This window comes from Mytilus californianus, unplaced genomic scaffold (assembly GCF_021869535.1).
Source record: "Mytilus californianus isolate M0D057914Y unplaced genomic scaffold, xbMytCali1.0.p SCAF_8, whole genome shotgun sequence".
In the NCBI taxonomy this organism is placed as follows: domain Eukaryota; kingdom Metazoa; phylum Mollusca; class Bivalvia; order Mytilida; family Mytilidae; genus Mytilus; species Mytilus californianus.
The window spans coordinates 105821456-105843811 of NW_026262734.1; the positions used below are offsets into that span (position 1 = coordinate 105821456).

At 32.6% G+C, this 22356-nt stretch overlaps 1 protein-coding gene across 2 annotated transcripts; it reads left to right on the forward strand.

The window, feature by feature from the left end:
• Positions 1–3969: 3969 nt before the first annotated feature.
• LOC127711143 (uncharacterized) lies at positions 3970–21608 on the forward strand. Of its 2 annotated transcripts, XM_052217093.1 has the most exons (5): positions 3970–4205; positions 7063–7119; positions 10537–11900; positions 19526–19648; positions 20393–21608. In XM_052217093.1, exons 3-5 carry the CDS (start codon positions 10556–10558, stop codon positions 20566–20568), a joined length of 1644 nt encoding a protein of 547 aa, XP_052073053.1. In that variant the 5' UTR covers positions 3970–4205; positions 7063–7119; positions 10537–10555; the 3' UTR covers positions 20569–21608. The 2 variants fall into 2 exon arrangements, with proteins under 2 accessions (XP_052073053.1, XP_052073054.1); XM_052217094.1 differs by lacking the exons at positions 3970–4205; positions 7063–7119 and adding an exon at positions 6690–7026.
• Positions 21609–22356: the final 748 nt, after the last annotated feature.

Consider the following 22356-nt stretch of genomic DNA (forward strand, 5'->3'; position numbering starts at 1 on the left):
AAGTGACGTAGCGTGGGTATTGATATGCCCATTTAGTTTCTTAATTCGGATTTGTATCAACGACCTCACAGCCTTAATCCATTCAGAAAGAGTACCTACGTCTTCTTTCTCGCGTTTAGCCCATTGCCTGGCATAATCCTCGACTGAATCCATCAGTATTTTGAAGTTGTATTTCCAATTGATGGATTTAAGCTCACGATATTTCGGACCTTTGGATAACAAATTTCGCAGGGAAGTGTTATTGATAATGTTGAGGTCTCCGGTAATAACGTGGCCAGCCGGATTATAAACGAGGCATCGGATTGAACGTCCTCATTCTGATCGGACGTTGCTTTGAATATATACATCTCGAACAGCCAAACGGACGCCCCACTTTTGCAAGGTTTTACTACCGGTCATGTGACAAAGATACCAAGGGAGCAATCGAAAATAATCAGTCCAATAAAATCAGACAACATCATGGCCAAACTAAGATTACTTGTCTATTTTCATAAATTTTTAAAATAACAAAAAAGAAATAAGACACCAAACAAACACTGACGATTATAGGAAAAAAGTAGTATTACATTTTCCAGGCTTTAGATTGGCCTTTCGTGTAACCCAAGGCAGGTGAAGGAAGTCAACTTAGGAGCGGTGTGATTAGATGTAAGGGTATTATATATTTTTTAAATGTATTTATGAATAACTGCAGTTTGTATATTTACAACATAAATTTTGAAACACATTGAAATATTTCTTGAAAATTATTCGAAAAGGCTACCAAATTTTCATTGGCACGGATACCATAATCAAGCCGCCGTTCGAAGATAGTCATAATACCATTTGATTTCAATTTCTAAAACAGAACAATAAAGTACTTATATCACACATAACCATTTTGTCCAGGTTTTTATTATAAAAAGTGGTAAATTTAGAAAATGTTAGTATTGTCGCCTATGGAGGAATACATAGTACCGTTTTCCATTTAGACCGGGACATGAACATGTGACGTGGCTCACCTACGGTTTTGATGTCTCAAACCACTCTCTCTCTTCAAAGTATTTAAATAAGTGAACAAACAACGTTATCAGGCACATAGAATAACAAAACCCTAAGGGTTGACAGGATTATATAAGTATGTTCTCTAGACCATTCCTTGCTAAAATGGGGCGTCCGTTTGGCAGGGCTGGATGTTTAACTTGATACACGTTTATAAAACGATATAAACGATAACAAAAACACAAGTAAAAAAAATTACAATAATAAAAAATGTTAGAAGTTACTGAGACTAAGCTTCAAATAATTATTGTGCTGATCAGCAATTATAATGTTGTTGTTTAATCATTGCATCTGATTTTTTTTTTTTGGAGGGGGGGGGGGATGAACATCTTTTCAGTAAATTGATAGTTGATTTTACAACAACATTATAATTGTAACCTTTATCAATAAGTCTATAAAGCAACAACAAAAAAAAAGGAAGCGGAAAAAAGGATTGAAGACAGTTGCAATTGTAAGCTTTACAAATAATATTACAGTATAATGAGAAATATGTACAGCTCTTTCCGATTGACGATGAACATTCTTATGAAAAAGATATTTTATAATTTTCGAAAAAAGTCGAAATACATAGTTTTTTTAGAAATAGCTTATTTGGAAAGGACAAATGAAATATTTCTCAATGAGTCTGTTTTACAAATAAAACATGCCTTTCGTTAAATTTTTTCTACGACCAAACCCTAATGTTATTTTTTTTATTTGTGTTTAAAGAAAAGGAACTGGCACTTTCTGGATATGCCTTTTTGGACATCCACCTGTTGTACAAAACGAAAACGAAAATAGAGTTATAACAGAAATAATCTATTGATTGCCGATAATTCCGGTATACAAAAACCGTCTTAATTTGTTTAACTGTTACAAACACATATAAATTTATATTACTATAAGTGCTAAAAAACATTAGAATACCTGAGTTGGATAAAATATCAGTCCATTAAGCGTAGGGCGGCTTAATTAGTCACATGGCAGGTACATAGTCCTTGTTCGTCATGTGTATTTTATGTATCGCGACTGATTAAAAATATCGAAGTTGTTTCACTTGTTCAATGTACTATAATAGATTAGAGGATTGTTTTATAAAACTAAAAGTTATCTATTATATCATACACACCTCTCGCCAGCCAAAACAGGGCTACATTGTACTTCTTATTATGTCACTTTCATCCACGAATCCTTAGACATAAGTATAAAAAGCAAGAAGAAAATATATAATAGGGGAAATGAAAATCGCAGTACAACTTAAAATTACTGTCACCTGAAAATGATGACATTTACACTTTTAAAATTTAACTATATATGGTTCGAACTACTGTTTTTGTTGATTATTAATACTGATCGTGGCAAAAAAAAATGCTTTTAAACTTAAATGGTAAATGCAAGGATACCACGCGATACTTCGCTGGACTTCATGCAAATGTTTGTCTGTGTGTGCCTGCACCGTGCGATTAAATATGACTAAATCGTATTACTTTCATGTTTTTATTCTTCATTTTCACGCCAACAATGTGAATCATTAAACTAGTACTGATCTGGGACTTAAAGTTTGGCCCCAGTACTGATCCAGTGTATATTTCTATCAATCAGTATGCATATACAATTCATTCGAGGTTCGGGACAAATATTATAACCGACTTTACACATGTAATTTTCACTACAATTATTGACATATATATTTTAACAAGAGTAAAAAAAATATATAAAAAATTGTAAAGGGTTCCGCGGAATCCTTTGTCTCGCCTGACATTGTTGCTGTCAGTGTAACAGTGTAATGCTAACACCCAAAAGTAAATTATTTATCAGTAAAAAACGAGAAAATAATTTTGTTTTCGTCTTCAAATACTACCTCTTGATCATGAAGAAGTTTCTGTCCAACTTTCGTTACATTCAACGAGTGTTTAACAAAGTTATTGATGTAAAACAAATAACCCCTGGACACAAGGATTTATATAGAAAGATAAATCCTTGCTAGACAGTATTTAGATGTTAACTGCAAAAAACTAAATCCATCTGTCAAGGAAAATACTGAAAAAGGACAGACGTATTTTTTTCAAAATTTTGAATCAGGTGTAATTTCTTTCGTCAAGGTTTCAAAATGTTTGAAGAAGGTTTGACAAAATAATCGATTTCTGTTCAAAAAATTTAACATCCAGACTGTATCTAAATGTTAACTGCAAAAACAATGAATCCATTTATCAGTAAAAGTTGGGAAAATGAAATATGATGCTTTCGAAATTTTGATCTGGATATTGTGGTTTGATCATGAAGAACAAATAAATTTTCCAAGTTTTGAAAAATTACACGAAGGTTTGACAAAGTAATTGGTGTCTGAAAAACTTTTACATTAGACTGTCTGCCAAAAACAAATTCATCAGTAAAATATGGGTAAAAGAGAAAGCAATTTTTTCAAAATGTTGCTCTGTATTCTGTCTTTGATCAAGTTTCATAGAATTGTAACATCAGAGTATTTAAAATAGTTATTGGTGTCTTAAAACAGCTTAAACCGAAGACTAAACCTAAATGATGACGACGCTGACGCTGACGGAGACGAAAACAACGGAATGTAGGACCGCTATATAGTCCCATCCTGGACTATCGTAGCAAGTTCAACAATAAAACACTTAATATGAAGTTTTCAAATGTGTTACATTACGTCTGTTTGAATTAAAAGCAAAATGATAATACTCAAAAAGATGACATTGTATATTGTAACCTTTATCTATATCACGCCTTCGAACATAGTTTTTAAAGGTAAATAACGACATTCAAATTAAGTTTCACATGACAACTTACAGATAGTTATATACGCACCGGTAAAACAGTGTAAGATTTTTAAAGTACTGATAGAACTTTAGATAACTTTTCAATACCTTCAATAGGTATAGTGTTTTATAAATTACAATTTGATAGATAATTTGTGTATTCAGTTTGCCATTTAAACTCATTATCACAATGTTATAACAGTAAATCTAATATACATGTTAACAACCTGTAATGTAAGTGTTACTATTCTGTTTATTTATACGGGATAATTTTGTGACAAACTGATATTAAAAAAATCCTGTTTCCGATTAGATTCACCTTAAAGTTTCGGTAAAGACACTGATACGGAGGGATATGTTCAGTGGCTAGATCAAAATGCAGATAAAAAGAGACGAGTGAATTCTTGTAAGGTAAGTCGTTGGATAGTCGGGTTTATACCTTTTATGCGAGGAAAAGACAAAGATTGCTTTACTTAGATTTAAGAAGATGTGGTATGAGTGCCAATGAGACAACTCTCCATCAAAGTCACAATTTGAAAGTGAACAATTTACTGTTTGTTTTTAGGCTGATGGGGAAGGATGCTACAGTGGTTTTTAAGACAGATCTTTGACAGTTACAGCCAAAATCTTGTAGATTTTGTCTAGACTCGGGTGGGGGTCTATATATTCATTATAGATACTTGTCTACCAATGACGACGGGGCCTTGGTGGCCCAGTGGTCTAAGAAGTTCATCTATATTGACCACAAGCCTGTCAACTATGAGGTTGTGAGTTCGAACCCCGCTCTAAGAGAGGTTTGTTCGCCTCGGATCTTAATTGACAAACGTTGCCAGATTTTCTGCAAAAGTTCTTTTGTTTTCACCGAGTATTCCTGTTTTTTACACCAATAAGAACTGGTCGCTATGAACCAAGATAGCTGAAAGTATCGTTAAACACCACTGAAGACAGTTTGTGCATATCTTGATATCTTTTGGGGTTTAACTTCCTTCTTTTTTTTTATTATTGAACGCTGTATCCATGTCTTTATTATAATCTAATTACCAAGTTCGACCATTGAGTATAATTATCTGCCCCGCTCTATATGCTCTGATTTTATGTGTGTTTTGCAGCATAAAAAAGAAGATGTGGTATGATTTGCCAATGAGAAAATTTTACACCATAGTCCAAATTACGTAGATGTAAGCAACAATAGATCACCATACAACCCTAAATAATGAGCACAATCCATACAGTATAGTTAGCACTAAAAATTCCCGTCAAGACAAAATGTTAAACAATTCAAATGACAAAACTAACAGCCTGTTTTATGTAAAAACAATAAACGAACACAAATATGACAGTCACAACCTACAACAACCACTGAATTACTGGCCCCTAAATTATAGTGCCTACGAAAAATCAGTAATCGTTCCATTTTTTAATTCTTTTTACAAAACGTGATGTTTATCTCAAGTACAAATACATTTACCTATGACTATTTACTTTTCGAACCGTTTTCGTTTTTTTATTGGGTAGTTTCTGTCAAGGACTTTGTATCGAAGTCTCAGCGTATTGTATGTTAATATTGTATTGATGATAAACGACTTGTTGAAAACCATGTCAGCAATCCGCTATCTACCATGTCAGAATTACATAGCAATATTTGGCTAAATGTCCGAAGATTTTTTTTAATGTGTCAAAGTGTTGGCACGAGGAGCTCAACCTTCTCTCCCACAACTTGAGACGTGTTAAAAGTTGTACAAAAAGCCCGCAAGATTGATCTTCAAATTAAGACATATAAATACAAATGGTTTGATTTATCTACTATCTTTCGTCATTGTGTGTAATTTTGTACAATAAGTTTAAATTAAGCGTGGAAATTTATAACGATTTCAAATTATTGATAATAGCATTGTCTATAATTAAGATGATGATTAGAAAAATAAGGACTTTATCATTTGGTGAGATTGAAACAAATTTGGTGAATTGGTGCTGTTGATTTATAAAAAAAATTATCTTTAGTGGTATTTTGTTAGATAATCACACACAAGTACCAACTATAATTGTTAAAAATTGTGTGTGGTCCTAATGTCTAGATAACTACTTTTGTGATTCTATGTTGTTAGGTTGCTATCTTATAGACTTATAGAGGTACACATAACTTCTCCCTTTTCCCCCACAAAATAAAACATATATTAATCAGGTCTATGGTTAGAGAACGACCATTTAACTTAAATGAAGGGGAAAAGGTGGTATGATTTTTTTTCGTACCACGCAATAAAATAGAGAATGGAAATGGGGAATATGTCAAAGAGACAACAACCCGACCAAAGAGCAGACAACAGCCGAAGGCCACCAATGAGTCTTCAATGCAGCGAGAAAATCCCGCACCCAGAGGTGGTCCTCAGCTGGCCCCTAACAAAAATGGTGTGCTAGTTCAGTGAAAATGGACGTCACACTAAACTCCAAAACATATAAATGAACTAAAATTAAAAAAAACATATTAAATTAAAAAGCATCAATTATTTATTAAGAAAACTTAACATTACATTTAATGGCAAAAGCTTTCAATCAAAAATTTATTTTACCCTTCTTGTTGATCAATTTTTTTTAATTCAAAGCAGAAGGAAAAAAAAACATACCCCTCCTCTTTCATAGTTGAAATTGTTTCTTCCCTTACCAAAACAGTCGACAGTTGATTGATGATAATTCTGTAAAATTTTTGATGATGTTTTCACGGTTAATGTGAACTGGGTATAATTACTACCTGTTAATGTGCAAATAACAGCAGGTACAAAGCCATGAATAGATTTAAACTATCGACGTATCTATAAATCTTTATAGCAATTGATTTGATAATTTTTTTCTATTCAATATTTATTTTACAAAAAAGAAACTCTCATTCAAACACAATTTATCTATATAGGATTACCATACTTTAGAATAGACATTTTCAATGGCAGATTCTAATAAAATAGGCATTATCGATGAATATTTCGTTCATTGCATGACTTTAAAGATTTTAAAAATCTCCAGGTGAACGTGTGGCAAAGTCTATACCTGTAATTGCAGAAAATTTTCAACATGTAACTGGCGTACTTTAATTAACACAACTTCAATAGACTGTGTATAGTCACTTCAGAAGAATTTAAAGTCGATAAGTATTTATTTTTCGGCTTTTTGAAATTGACTGTAGTTAAACAAGTAAGCTACCAGAGTACAGGAATATTGACACTAGTAAGATTGTACACTGGTAAGTAGAATACAAATAGTCTTATTATATTTTCAGCAATTTATAAGCTTTACCACACAGGAGACATAGTTGACCAGTCAAAGTACATTGTCAGTAAGTTATTAAGTTAATTATATGGTTACAATTGTACACATTTATGGACATTTGATTACTCAAGTGTTAGTTATTTTCTAAATCTTTATAAAAATAAGGATATTTGGTATAATTGCCAATGAGACAACTATCCACCAGAGAGTAAATGACATAAAAGTAACTATAGGTTACCGTGTACGGCCTTCTGCAATGAGCAAAACCCATACCGCATAGTCAGCTACAAAAGGTCTCGTTCAATATATGGTTACAATTGTAACAAGTTTGTTTTTCTACGCATTGTTAAAATGTTGTCACGCTGAGCACGTGCATTCATATACATGTATGTTGTATTTTATACGGAAATAAAATATAAATTTTGGAATGCCTCGGCCAAATCAGAATTACAGAATCGCAGATAACAATGCAGTATCATGTTTCTTGATATTCTAGTACACGTGTTTAGGAACAGTATAATGTAATTATTGGTTCAAATGATTAAATGTTAGTTTTAAATTGTCAATTATCACTGGAAGCTCTTGTCATTACTTGAAAAAAACTCTGAACATAGAGGATTAAGCATGCTTATATTATCTGCCGTCAACTTGATGTTCTTTCATGTATTACCCTTCTTGAGCTCCTGATTCACCCCGGTTTTTGCTGGGGTTCGTGTTGCTCAGTCTTTCGTTTTCTATGTTGTGTTTTATGTACTGTTGTTTGTCTTTTTCTGTTTTAGCCATGCATGGCAATGTCAGTTTATGAGTTTGAATGTCCCTTTGGTATCTTTTTATACTCTCTTTTATCAGCAGTCAACTTAATATTCTTGTATGTATTTCATGTAAGTCCACGGATTGAGATTAAAAAGGGGGAGGGTTTGGTCTCAACGGTTTGGCCTTTTCTTGTGGATAGTTTTCTTTTGTCTTGTCTTGATGTTTTTAAATTTGGGATTTTGGTGCATGTAAAAGATTTTTGTAAGTCTCTGTTTATTCAAAATTATTTAATCTAGGGTGGTTTATTGCTTGATATTTTGAGAAGACAACACATTGTTGAAGACTGCATGTTAACCTCTAGATATCCTTTGGTTGTTCGTGTTGTTGGGTTGTGATCTCTATGACGTATATCCTATATTTCTTTTAAATTGTATTTATAAAAGTATTGCGACGTTTTGTAAATGAAAAAAAAAAGAGATATGGTAGCATTGCCAATGATACAACTATTCACAGACTGTCAAATAGGTTTGCTTCAGCATTAAAACGTTCTTAACTGTCTGCCTCCATCACAAAAGGATATATTCTGGCTTCTCCGCATTATATTAAGTAGGATCTAGATGGGGTTTACAGAACAGAGAATATTGGGCAAAACGTGTAGAATAAAGTGCAAAAAGAGGGAAAAAAGAGAAAAAATGAAAAAAAAAAAAGAATAGAGAATGATAGGGTGATAACATATAATATCTATAATATTATACAGAGAGAATAAAGAAAAATGGACAAAGTTTATAAAACATTAAGAATAAAGAAATAAAGGGCCCCTCATGCAGACTCTTATAAATATTTAATTTTCAATCTTAGCTACAGTTAATTCAAAAGACACAAATCGATTTTTCCTTTGCCAATTAAAGAATGTAAATATCGATGATAATGAAGTCTAGCTCGACTTTACAAGAAAGTTTAGCAGATAAAGATCGGAAATTAAGCATTGTACACTTTTATGGTTAGTGATGATACTATCTCATTGATATGTATACAGTTGAAATCTTAAATTTTCAATCGGTATGAAATCCACCTTCAAGAGGACACTAAATTGAGAAAGAAGCATCAATAGAATAAATTTAAAAGTTTACGTGAAGTTTGCATTAAGTGCGTAAGTATTATACATGAGGGACAGGATGGGGGGGTTCTATATTTCTGTATTCTATAATTTGTTGGGCCATTTTTCTCTATTCTTTATAAATTTTGCCTGTTATTCTCTATTTTTTATATTTTAGTACTCAAGTATTCTGTATTCTTTATATTTTTGATATACTTTTCTCTTTTCTTTATTTAATTTGTCCAGTATTCTGCACTTTTTGTAACCCGAATCATTCGAGAAGTCCCTCCCCGTGATCGACTCTCCCACTCCGTAATGTAGCCATGGTGCAGCGGAATGTAACGACTGAATTATTCGGGTTACACTTTTTGCCCATTATACTCTATTCTGTAATCCCCCATCTAGACCCTCATATATCATTGTCATTTTGCCAATACAATCTATTTAAAAGAAGATACATATTTTACCGAACTTTCTACATAATTATCCTGTCAAATATAAGTTTAATTAGCGACCATTTTATGAGCATATTATATCATCTTGTTCATTCTTTGCCTGAGGGTATAAAGACTTAGTGGTTCCAATTATTCAATTTTTTATAAACAGTAAATTTACAGAAAATGAACATATCAATGCCATTTCATGTCAACACAAAAGTGCTGACCACTGGAATGGTGACAACCTAGGGGACGAAACGTCCACAAACAGTGACAGCGACCCAGTAAACTAGTTTCATTGCTGTCAATTTGCTTGATTTGTTTACTGGCCAATAATTTCAAATTTATGAGGTAATGTAATGGAAAGAAAGTTTTCATCAATATTTTAACACATTCCCGTCCTACTTTTCCCCGAGTGTTACCTACCGAATCATACTTATCACCGGGTTTATACTTAAATTAGCAACACGACGGGTGCCACATGGGGAGCAGGATCTGCTTACCCTTCCGGAGCACCTGAGATCACCCCCAGTTTTTGGTGGGATTCGCGGGATTCGTGTTGTCAGTCTTTAGTTTTTTTATGTAGAATTTTGTATACTGTTGTTTTTCTCTTGGTCTTTTTTTGCCATGGCGTTGTCAGTTTATTTTCGACTTATGAGCTTGAATGTCCCTTTGGTATATTTCGACTCTCTTCTACACTGGATTAAACTCAGCCAATATGCACAAATAGCAGTGTTTTGCATTTGTCTAGATTTTCATTCATTCAAAGGACTAGCGTTGAAACAGTAAAACGGCCTAGAAATACACAAAAAAGGAGAAAAAAAAACTGTATTTTCATGTTTGTGTTGGATTACTGTCTCATCGTGTTGTATGTAACGTCTCCTTTCATACTTTCATAGGTTATAAGATAAAAACATTCAGACGGGTGTTAGATCGTCTGGATGTTATGTGGCATATTTGTAATTACTTCTTTTATTGTATGGTAAACACATATTATATAGAACAATAACAAAAGCATGCAATAATATATCTATTGCAAATAAAACATCAAATTTGTGACGTCATCAGTTACACACACACAAAAATGTTTTAAACAGGTTTCTAAGCTTTGTTATGTATACAATAAAAGGGGGTTATTGCATGCATATGACAATGTTAACAATTATAAACATGTGATACTATGATTACAATGTTACAGATGTCTTAGATAACAAAATATGCCGTTAAGGAAAGAGGAAACGATTATTGAGAGCAAGGGATTCATTCGGTACCAGAAGGGACCAGTATCATTAGAGTCAGAGAGACGGAAAGCTATAATTCTGGTGGAAGAAGTAGAGAGAAATGTCAGCCATTTTAAAAACAAGTGGTTGAAAGACGCAACAGACGACCATGTTGATTCGTGGATTGATCTTATTGCACTCGCGAAAGAGCATGCCGGGATGCCAAAGTGTAAAACTGTTGAAGAGTTTGGACAAGAACTAATTAAAATTCGAAAACATGAAGCCATGTCTGAGAATAAAATATTATTAAATGATATGTTGAAAATTGCCGAAAGAGCTAAAATGTTTGATGAGATGATCCCAGATATTCACAACAAATTACAAAGGGCATTTGAAAGGGTATCAAAGTATTGTCTCAGTTTTTCGTTAGAAGCTGAAAATCAAGACATAAGAGCAATTCAGGATTATGAAAATAATATACTTAAATGGGAAGAGGATATTCCGAAAGGATTGGCAGAAGTTAACAGAAAATACCATGATTACTTGGAAGCAAAGAACATTTCAATGGAAGCTTATATAGAAACATATGGAAATATTCTTCATAACATGACATACACACTTGAATCTCTTCCAAAAATATGTGATCCAATGAGAGACTGGGTGCTCGCTGACGAAACTTATCCAAGAAAAATTATGCAGGAAATTAGAAAAATTGAGAAGAAAAAAGAAGAGGTTTCAGAATCACATCGGAGACAGTTTAACCGGAAGAATGAAGATAGTTCTCGTGTTCAGAGGACGGTTTATAATTCAAAGAAAGTCAAGGACCAGTTACAAAATGCTATGTATGAACGGAAACAATGTCGTAAAAGGGAAATGGCTGTACAAGACAATATTGACATTATCAAAGAAGACATGGATGAAAAAAAGAAAGAGTTAGACGATACTCTTAAGCAATTTAATAACAGAAAATCAAATTCTCCTACAATATTTGACATTTTATCTGCGAAAGTTGATACTTTGCACGACGAAATACAAACATTGGAAAATCAGATGAAAGTTCACAAAAGAAACATGAGTAGAATGAAAGAGGATCGTCTGAGAGTTCAAAAAGACATTCATATATGTAAGAAAGTGCACGAAAAAAGTTTAAAAGATACGCAGAAAGTATATGAAGTACTTGAACGAGAGGAACACAATGCCAAACGTTTGGCAGAACAAGACGCAGTGTTAGCAGCTCGAATCAAAGCTGCTTATCGAATAAGACAGATAAAACTTCATCCTTTGACAGTGAAAAAAATTTACCTCGGCGGATATGTTCCAGGTCAAATGAACGGAGTTACAGGTAGGTTGATTAAATCGCAACAATAAGGTAAGGTGGTTGGATCTAGGAGGCCCATGTGTCTCTTCTCCTTTCTATGGCCTAAAATTAGTGGATTTTTTTAAAACAATCTTCTGAAAATTGTCCGAGTAAGATTATCGGTTGGTCATCCCTTTTGAAAAAAGTAAACTGATTGTGGTTTGCGACACTTGTAATGATCAGTAATACATATGTGTCCATGTTTTATCATAATTAGATCCATATGTATGGAGAGGATAAAGGGACAAGACATTTATTTATTGGTACGTTGATCTTTATATTTTTTTATTTTTTTTTGTTTTGTTGTGTTGTTGGGTTTTTGACTAGTTGACGTATACCCGATATTATTACTCCTGTAGTTGGAAGAGTCATACATCACAAACTATAAGTGTTTGCAGCGACCTCTACAATGTTAATATATGTAATATGGGGATGAGCTAGAAAAAGGCGAGAGTTACCGTTACACGAAAATGCTTTTTATTCATACATGTTTTGTTGAATTCAGAACTTATCCGTACTAATAAGTGAAAAATGAACCAAGATTAAATTGACAGCTTTACACAGTATTATATTACACAAAAATGAATAAAATACTTTAATTGATTAAAAAAAATAATCGTGCTATAATACAGATTTATAATGATTTGAATATTCAACATTGAAATTATTGTAAGGATAACTTCTTTCCAACAAAAAGCGGCCTTCAGTATTTAAAATTTAAAAACCATTTAAGATTTTAAATTGAGTATAATTTAAAATAAATTTGCTTTGACGCAATTTCATGATTTTTTTTACTTGCGAATTATCGAAAAATTGTTATAATCTCTGAATATACTTTCTTTAACAAAAGAACACTTTAGTAGACGAACTAATTATTTGTGATCGTTGTATATAACAGTTGAGAAGAACAGGTTTAAGTAACAAAAAAAAAGAAAACAGTCCTTGAAGAGAGACTTAGCAATAATAAATATTTCAACACATTATCATATTATTTCCATTACCAAAACAAATATTTTCGTTTCACTTTCATCTAGTTTTAATACACTCCATTATGTAGAGTTTAAATTGTAATAAAATATTTACATAAAGAATTTTATTTCTAACAGTAAATAAGATATATACATGATATATATGTATGTGCGTGTTAAAATGGTATTTTCATTTTTTTGTCAGGTTGAATTATATATTTTTTGGACAATTACCAAGTTTGTTATTTATATAACAAATAACTATCTATAGATGTATCATATGAAGGTGTTATCTTTACCCCCAGTTGTTAAATGTTACCCGAATAAGAAACAAATAAAGAATGTTACCTGTTACACCTGTAAATAAACATTTTAAATTTTACGATCTAAGTTTATAAAGAAATATTTTCGAGCTTTTGATTTTGCCATCTGATAAGGGACTTTGAATTTTCCTTGGAGTTCGGTATTTTTGTTATTTTACTTTTTTCGACGACATAATATTGGTATGAAATTTTTCGGAATGTGTTTCTTCTGTATTTTCTTTTAATTCACTTGTATCTGTGTGAACGTGTTCCAACATTTGTTTAAGAATTGAATGCCTCTTTTTGCTATTTTATTTGAGTGTAAAAGGGTTGACCGAAGCACATCTTTTATGAAACGCGGAAGTACTTCGTACTAAAATTTTAACATGAACCTTATAAAATTACAACAAGAAGCATTCAGTTCCTATAAGAACATTAATATGATACAACTATGAAATTACGAGTTATATCAAGATTGTCATTTGGTTTCCTACACATTGTAGTGATGTTGTCACGAGAAGCACGTGCAGTCACGAATGTGGAAATTTATCGAGAAATACAATCTGATTTTGGAATGACTCACGATTGCTTTCAGCCAATCAAAAGTACGGATTCTTATGAATCATACATGTATATAATTATATATAGTGATCATGTTTGACTTCTCGTGAACGTACATTCAACAGACTTTTTGTATTTTTCGTTTGAATTGTTTTAAATTTGTAATATCGGGGTCTTTGGATGGTTGTTTCATTTGCAATCATACCTCATCTCCTTATTTGTATTAAATATTGCATGTACATCGCGGTTTTTTCATATATTGTTAACCTTCTGTTGTGTTTCGGTTTTTTCCTATTGTCAACTTTCTGTTACTTAGCTGATTGTTGTTGTCATTCATGATCTGTCTGTTATTGTATCGCTATCTCCCTTGAAACGTTGCTCCAAAGTAGGTGTTTTGTATCCAATTTTTGTGTGGAAGGTTAACTTGATTTAAAATAGTTAAGGTACTTAAAAATTGTTTTGAAATGGTAGAGTGAAAATGATAAATTATCAAAATGATACGAAAATTGCAATTCTCATGGGTGAACCGAACGGAGCAGCACCTTTTATTACCTTCAAATCCCAAGAGCCCCATTCTACGTTAAGAAGACTTTAGTGCTAATAAACATGTAAATAAATCTAATATCAACAGCAATAACTGTCCTTTCCTAGATTAAGATATTTCAGTCTTACACCAGAAACTCTACTCAAAAATTTAAGACAAAAGGGATGATTTTTCTTTCCCTATTGTTAATTTTCCCTTTTGGACGACGGTGATGTTCCTTTGGCACCGTCTTACGGTGTTTATATATCCCAACTCGCTCGCTATGCTCGTGTCTGTAGTGAATGAGCGTAATATATGTATGACTATTAAATTATTCAGTCAGGGACTTCGTTACCACAAATTACTTAAAACCTTTATTAAATTCTTTCATAGATACAAAGATTTGGTCTGCAATTTTGGCTGTACCTGTAGAAAACTTATTTCAAACGGAATAGCACATCCTAAATTTTACGGTGATGTTGTAAACCGAGCCCGGAAATATAGATTCGATCCGAGTAAACTTATCAATCCTTTAAATAAACTTATTCTAAAAGGTTATCTATTCAACACTGTAATTAACTCTTTGAATATTGTTTTAATTGGCATAAATATTGATTTTGTTATCAGTAAATTAAAACCATTAAATATTACACATATGTACTCTCACGGTACTGCAATCTGTCGATACTTATAGTTTGGCATTGCACAAGGTCATGTTTTTCTCTGACTGTTAATGACGTCTTTACACTAAATCCATTGGATGTTGGATGTGTACTGATTGATATTTTAGTCTTAGATACATGATTTTTTTTATTAGTTGTTTGTTATTGGCTTTGAAAAGGCTGTCAGTAACTGCGAGTACTCTCAGATCTGTACTTAGTGTCTTTTCGTTTTTGGGATGTATAAGTACCCGTCCACGTCCACTCTGTGTTTTTGTTAAATGTATTTCTATTTGTATCCATCTGATGAGTTAAGCCTTTTTCAACTGATTTTTATAGTTTGTTCTTATGTTGTACTGTTACACCACTGTCCCAGGTTAAGGGGAGGGTTGAGCGCTCACAAACATGTTTAAACCCGCCAGATTCTGTATGCGCCTGTCCCAAGTCAGGAGCCTGTAGTTCAGTAGTTGTCGTTGGTTCATGTCTGTCATATTTGTTTTTCGTAAATTGGTTTGTTATAAATTATAGACTGTTAGTTTTCTCAATTGAATTGTTTCATATTTTTCATGTCGGGGCCTTTTATAGTCGACCATACGGTATGGGTTTTTCTCATTGTTGAAGGCCGTACGGTTGCCTATAATTGCTTACATCAACTTCATTTGAACTTTGGTGGATAGTTGTCTCATTGGCAATCATACCACATATTTGTTTTATATGTGGTCTAGCTTTCGATTTATTATTTGTAAATTCTTATTTGCTCTGTTTACATACAAGTTTGGTAAGTTGCATATATATATACAAACAAACGTATGGATAGGCCTATCTCGTTTAACCTGCTTACACTTAAATTGTCTGTTATTCATTAACCATAGGCCGATCGGAATTAAAATGGTCTCGAAATCGAATGGACGAAACAAGCTCTAATGGCTTTATTTAAAACATAAACGTATTGTGTCTTTTAATGACCCTATACGTTTTTTTCTGGAATAACAGCTATTAAGAATGCCAGAGAAACAAAATTGTAATAAAAAAAACGATTTAAAGCACCAAACGCGTAAGTGTATTTTTTTTTTAAATTAAGCAATCTTTATAAATATAGCCTAAGAATGACGATATGCTTAACATGGAGCTGAACAACCATCATTGTTTGCACACTAACCTACTAGCTATTACGCGACAATTGAATCAATACTCGGTATAGAAAGTTATTCATACATTCATTAAACTTTGTTGATATAAATACTGTATACAGATGGTTCCTAGCTGGTGTACTGTTTGTATTGTTATAAAGCAAATAAAATTCTGATAAGCGCAAACGGAGAAGACAAACATACTTGTCATATAATATTCTAATTATTATGTAATTAAGGTTTGAATAGCTGAGGGAATTAGATAATTAAATGAATGCTTCGTTTTGTAATTGTATTGTGGTGTAAAAGCGTTGACCAAAGCGTTTTCACGTTCACTGTATTTACAATCCTATATGATTTTACAAAAGAGAAGCATTCGATTCATATAATTACATTTTTATGCTACAACCATGAAATGACGGGTTAAATCGAAACTTTCGTTTTTATACCCCCGCTTTAAAAAAGTTGGGGTATACTGTTTTACCTCTGTCTGTCCTTCCGTCAGTCCATCCATCCATCAGTCCATCCGTCAGTCCGTCTGTCCCATGAATATTTTCGTCGCATTTTTCTCAGGAGGTACTTGACAAGGATTTCTGAAATTTGGTTTCAGGGTTTATATAGGTAAGTTACACCGTGTGATGCGTTTTCAGATTCATCACTCAACAACTTCCTGTTTACCGAACACTTGTATTACTAGTACTAGTATTTTACACATGATAGCCAAGTTGAAAATTTTCGTCACATTTTTCCCAGGAACTACTTGACAAGGATTTCTGAAATTTGGTTTCAGGGTTTATATAAGTCAGCTATACCGTATGATGCGTTTTCAGATTCATCACTCAACAACTTCCTGTTTACCGAAATATTTCGGCGGGGGTATCATCAGTGAGCAGTAGCTCACAGTTTTACTTAATTTCTATGCACTGTTTTAGCTTTGTCACGGATAGCACGTGCAGTAGTTGACGTTGCATTTTATACGGAAATAAAGTATAATTTTTTGAATGCTTCGGCCAATCAAAACTACAGAATCGTAAGAAACTTCTATGTAATCTTATTATTTAAGAACTAGATGATCGGAGAGAATGCTTCGGCCAATCAAAACTACGGAATCGTAAGAAACTTCTATGTAATCTTATCATTTAAGTGCAAGATGATCGGAGATGATTGATATTATCACATGTCAGAATGATTTTCTTTATAAGATAATAGACGAATAAATTTACCTTTTTTACGAAATTGCCTAAAAAAGGCCGTACTAGTACTTACTGATAATAGTTTCAAAACTATTCACTGGGTATGAACTATTTACTGGAAGCAAACCTTTTCGCGTAGAAAGACTATTAACCGTAATAGTGTCAAAAACTGTTCGCTTTATATGAACTATTTACTGAAAGCAAACCTTTTCGCGCAAAAAGACTATAATATATCGTAAAAGTGTCAAAAACTTTTTTCTGTATATGAACTATTTACTGGAAGCAAATATTTTCCCGTACCTTCTGTATCGTTTGAATTGACTCGTCCCTCGAGACTTCCGAATCACATTGGATTGTTTATACTGCAAATGTGCTATTTGCGCTCTGAAATTGCATTGACTGTTTATACATTTATGATATACAGTCACTGACTGTAAATCGACTTGTTTATGGCGTTAACAATTCTTTTCCGTAGTTTTATTTATGACGTCAATAAAGAATACAGGTTCACTGAATTTTTACTTCGTCTGCTTCAAATTAAAAAAATGATGGTTTACCCAAAATATTTCTTTTGGAACAGTTGTAAGAGTTGCAGTATATAGAGAAAAACCACACATTGTCCCGAAATATACCCTAGTTTCCTTCTGTACTTAATAAAACACTTATTTACTGACTTCCGAACAATAGAAAGTTTATTACCCCCCTTAACACCAATTATTGCTTCTTTTTGGGAAATAGTTGGTGTCTCGGGGGACAATAAACTTGCTTTTGTCTTCATAGCCAGTAAATAAGTGTATACTACATGCCGACTAAAGGCAAAAGAAGTCAATACAATACTGGCATTATTTTCATTATTTATTTTTGTTAATTAGTTTGAAAATGATATTTGTAATAACATTATAGATGTACCTTCCTCGGAAAAAAATGAAATAAGATAATATTAGTTATTTTAACAAGAACGAGGGGAGAGGAGCAGTAAAATCTTTTGGGCTTTGTGAAGCGCAAAAATTAAAATACTATACCACTTCTTATCCACAACAAAATCGAATTCTCATAAAAATTGTAAATAAATGTACAGAAAACTAAAAAAAGATTATGTTGGAAATTTAGGGCATGTTTGTTTTTTCCTTGAAATACACTTCTTTTATTCCAAATTTATTCGAAAAAATATATGGGTTTCCGAAAGCAGGTGGAAAAAAATCAGTTTCTATAGAATATGAGTAGAAAAAAAATAAATCTGCATTGATTTAAAAATGTTCCTGCATGTATATTTAAAAAACAGGTTTTTCGATTGAAATTGAAATAAAACGTTTGTCCCGAGAGAAAAAAAAACAACAATGCCTCCCAAATAACCAAGATGAATGACTGGTGCCTGATCAGAAAATCTAGTAATTGTAGTCAAAAGTACACAACACAAAATGTCACGATCTATATGTATCAACTGAAAATAATATCTAAAAGTAACTAATGACATTAACGGTACCAAGTGTACTACACCAGCTACGACAGTTTATGTTTCTTCAGTGATACTAGAGACCAAACTATTTGAAAATCTATCTCTTATTCATAAATTGAAGAGCTGATAAAACCAAAAAGGACAAAAAGTATAGCCAAAGTCGGGGTATCTTGACCATATGTTCATTGTTGTTAGTTCATCATGTTTTTCTGAGGAGTCAGATGTTAGTTGTTAGTGTGATTTGTTGTATTGATCAATATGTTTGGTTATTCCCGTCATCTTTTTATAATATTAAGAAAAAAACGCCCAAGGAAATTTCCCTTTTAAACATACTTGAAAGCTACTAAAAGAGGGGCGAAAGATACCATAGGAACATTCAAACTCATAAGTTGAAAATAAACTGACAACGTCATGGCAAAAATAGAAAAAGATAAACAGACAAACAATAGTACACAAAACACAACATAGAAAACTAAAGACTGAGCAACACGATCCCCACCAAAAAGTGGGGGTGATCTCAGGTGCTCCGGACGGGTAAGCTGATCCTGCTCCACATGTGGCACCCGTCGTATTACTCATGGTAGTACAAACCTAGTGATAAGTCTAATTGATACTACGTGACACATTTTCATCACATAGTTTAGAATGTCACATTCATCAATCCAAAATGGCGACCCAAGACATGTCAATCTTAGATTTGACTATAATTTTAGCCAATGAAACAAAGTTGTTACATAAAAATTGCATTAGAATAGAATATCACATTCAAGTTATTTTCAAAACATAATTGACCCAACCATAACATTGTTTGATTGCAGATCATTTGTCTGAAGCCCTAAGGGTAACTGCAGCAGAAGTGGGTAAAAATTGGACGACACTCTACCGGAAGTTGCCATTTAATCCACCACGTGACAAGTCAAATCGTGACTATGACATTGAAGGTAATGGTTTGTAGAGGGAAATATAAATCTTTGCTTGAAAAATTGTTTGTCTTTTGAAATATCTTTCATATTTTTATTTTAGTTTATTGATATAACAAAAGACATATATGCAGTGTCATATATCAAGTAACGATATAGGTTTTTCTTCACATTGATATCGTACAATATTATTCGCAATTGAGTCCCAATGTGAAACTTTTTTGGCGAGTCAGCATACTTACTGTTGTCATGTGTTTGCAAAATTTATAAGATTTGTTGTAATTCCAGTGGTAAACCTTGTTGGTACTTCGATGATAATTTCTCATCTATAAGATAAGTATAATCTACTCTAACGTTATACAATTCTATAATACGATATTTACAGAACAAATGAGCAAGTTGATATGGACCTATAGAAGTACGGCAGTACCGGATATTGGCATATCCAATAAAAAACAATATTATATGTTGAAATGTACATTGTAATCTGGCTTTAATTATCCAAAGTGTATAAATTGCTACATCTTTTGATTTGTTTATAGTAAATTATAGCTAGTAAATAAATTCATCTTCCCGCTCACAAAATACCTCTATGAAGAGGAGTAAAGAGAGTAAAATAAATTTACTGATAAATAAAAAAAATAAAATTGAGAATGGAAAGGGGGAATATGTCAAAGAGACAACAACCCGACCAAAGAGCACACAACAGCCGAAGTATTATGCATACTTGTAGATTTTAAATTTTGAGTTTTGTTTTATTTTCAGCAATTGACTGGACCCGATCAACAAACACAGAGTACAAAGACCTAGCCTACAAAGGCCTTGAGAAATGGAGAAAACTTAGCAACAAAGCCTCTACTAACGCTCTTATCAGGACTTTAAATAGTATGCAAAAACAGTCAATAGCTCAACAGCTACAACGAACTGTCATTATAACATGACAAAAAGGCATTAGTTCTATGTTAACACGATGTGCTTTATTATACTATATATTTCTAATCACTGTTCAGCTACTTAAAATAGCTTGACCTATTGCTTTAACCCCTGTTTTACATTTGTACTTGAAAATACCAGGCGTCTTTCATATATAGACATGCATCCGATTTCTCGACTAAATACTATGTATTATATGCTATTAACCATATATCAACATTTATATTAAATAAAGTTGTGTTTATGCGTAACTCACTTGATTTGTCATTAATTGTATGTGCGTATTACGAAAGTACAGAAAACTACTCGATACATATTTCCATTTAAAATACGTACAAAGTCATTCTATCAATATATTTATTTTTCTTAGCCATATTCCCGCCCTCTTTTCCTCGTTTTTGACTCTTGTCGAATGCGACTTACCGCAAGATATTTATGAAATGAGCAAGTCGACTGGTACCATAAGATAAGTAGGAACAAATTGTTGATAGATGCTAACAACATAATTTGAACTTACTTTACATTATACAATAAAAGCAAATCATCGATAAAGTGGATTTGGAAGTTAAATGGTACGTAGTACTAGATTCGTTTTCATTCTTCTTTTAAAATACTTACTTGTAAAATGGTTTAAACTTCAAACTAAATTTAGTAATACATATTATATAAATAACACATAGCTGAGCGGGTGATAGAGCAGATTGTTACCCCGAGAAAACATTGTCAACTGAGGCGAAGCCAAGGTTGACAATGTCTTTTCGAGGGGTAACAATCTGCTCTATCACCGTCTCAGATATGTGTTATTTAATTTATTATACTGAATATTCTATTATTACTGTCTATTAAATTTTAAATTCAAAGTAATAAACTATGACGTCTTGTGCATAACAATCATCCGTATCTATTAAAGCGCACACTTGAGCAAGCGTCTCCGTGAAGGGTAATAGAGTATTTGCCATGGGATAGAGTAAATTGTCTCCCTCGTATTAACCAATCAAACTCTGGCATTTTGACATGAAGTATAATAAATATATTTATTTTTTTGTAACTGTGTGTTATTTTCCGTCTATAAAACGAAGTAGTTGCTAACTTCTAGGTCGTTTTGACTCTGGTGGAGAGTTGTCTCATTGGCATTCACACTGTTCATATAGATCACTAGATTTAGAGAATATGTATCACAGTAGGGATTGTTTGGGATCGTCTATTTTGGCTTGTCGACTGAAAACGAGTTTTTTCCCGATTGAATTAACATGCAATCAAATCGATGTACTTTTATTAAGAAAATATATGTTTTATTCATGATTGTCTAATGATATAATAAGATTTTAGCACTAACGTTGCATAATTTGATTCTATTTCACTTCAATTTCATTTTTACATGGTTAAGTTTTTTTTCGAGTACTAGAGTTGAAATGTTCGTTGTTTATTATTTCAAAACTGGTCCGGGGTTTGCAAAGAAAATATGAACACGAAAGAAAGCATTCGGTGCTTCAAAATAACTTTGTTAATTTCTGTTCTGAAACGTTTTACCCTAAAATCACTAGAATTACTGGATCATTTAAAATTTTAAGCAACATTATTTTACCGATTATCAAATCTCGTAAATCGTTTCACAAAATACAAAAAAAGGTTACAAACAAAAACTCAAAGAGAAGCGATACCGGGTCTCCTGCTGTGCATGCATCGCCGCTATGAGAATCCACAGTCAGTCAAAATGTCACAATTGGGAATAGAAAACAAACGAAAATATTCCGATTTCACACGGGCCTGTTGGTATCTAAAGATATAAGACCACG

Coding starts and splice junctions, on each gene's coding strand:
- LOC127711143 (XM_052217093.1), top strand. CDS start 10,556: ATGCCGTTAAGGAAAGAGGAAACGATTATTGAGAGCAAGGGATTCATT. Junction 11,901..19,525: donor TCAAATGAACGGAGTTACAG/GTAGGTTGATTA, acceptor GTTTGATTGCAG/ATCATTTGTCTGAAGCCCTA. Junction 19,649..20,392: donor TCGTGACTATGACATTGAAG/GTAATGGTTTGT, acceptor TTTTATTTTCAG/CAATTGACTGGACCCGATCA.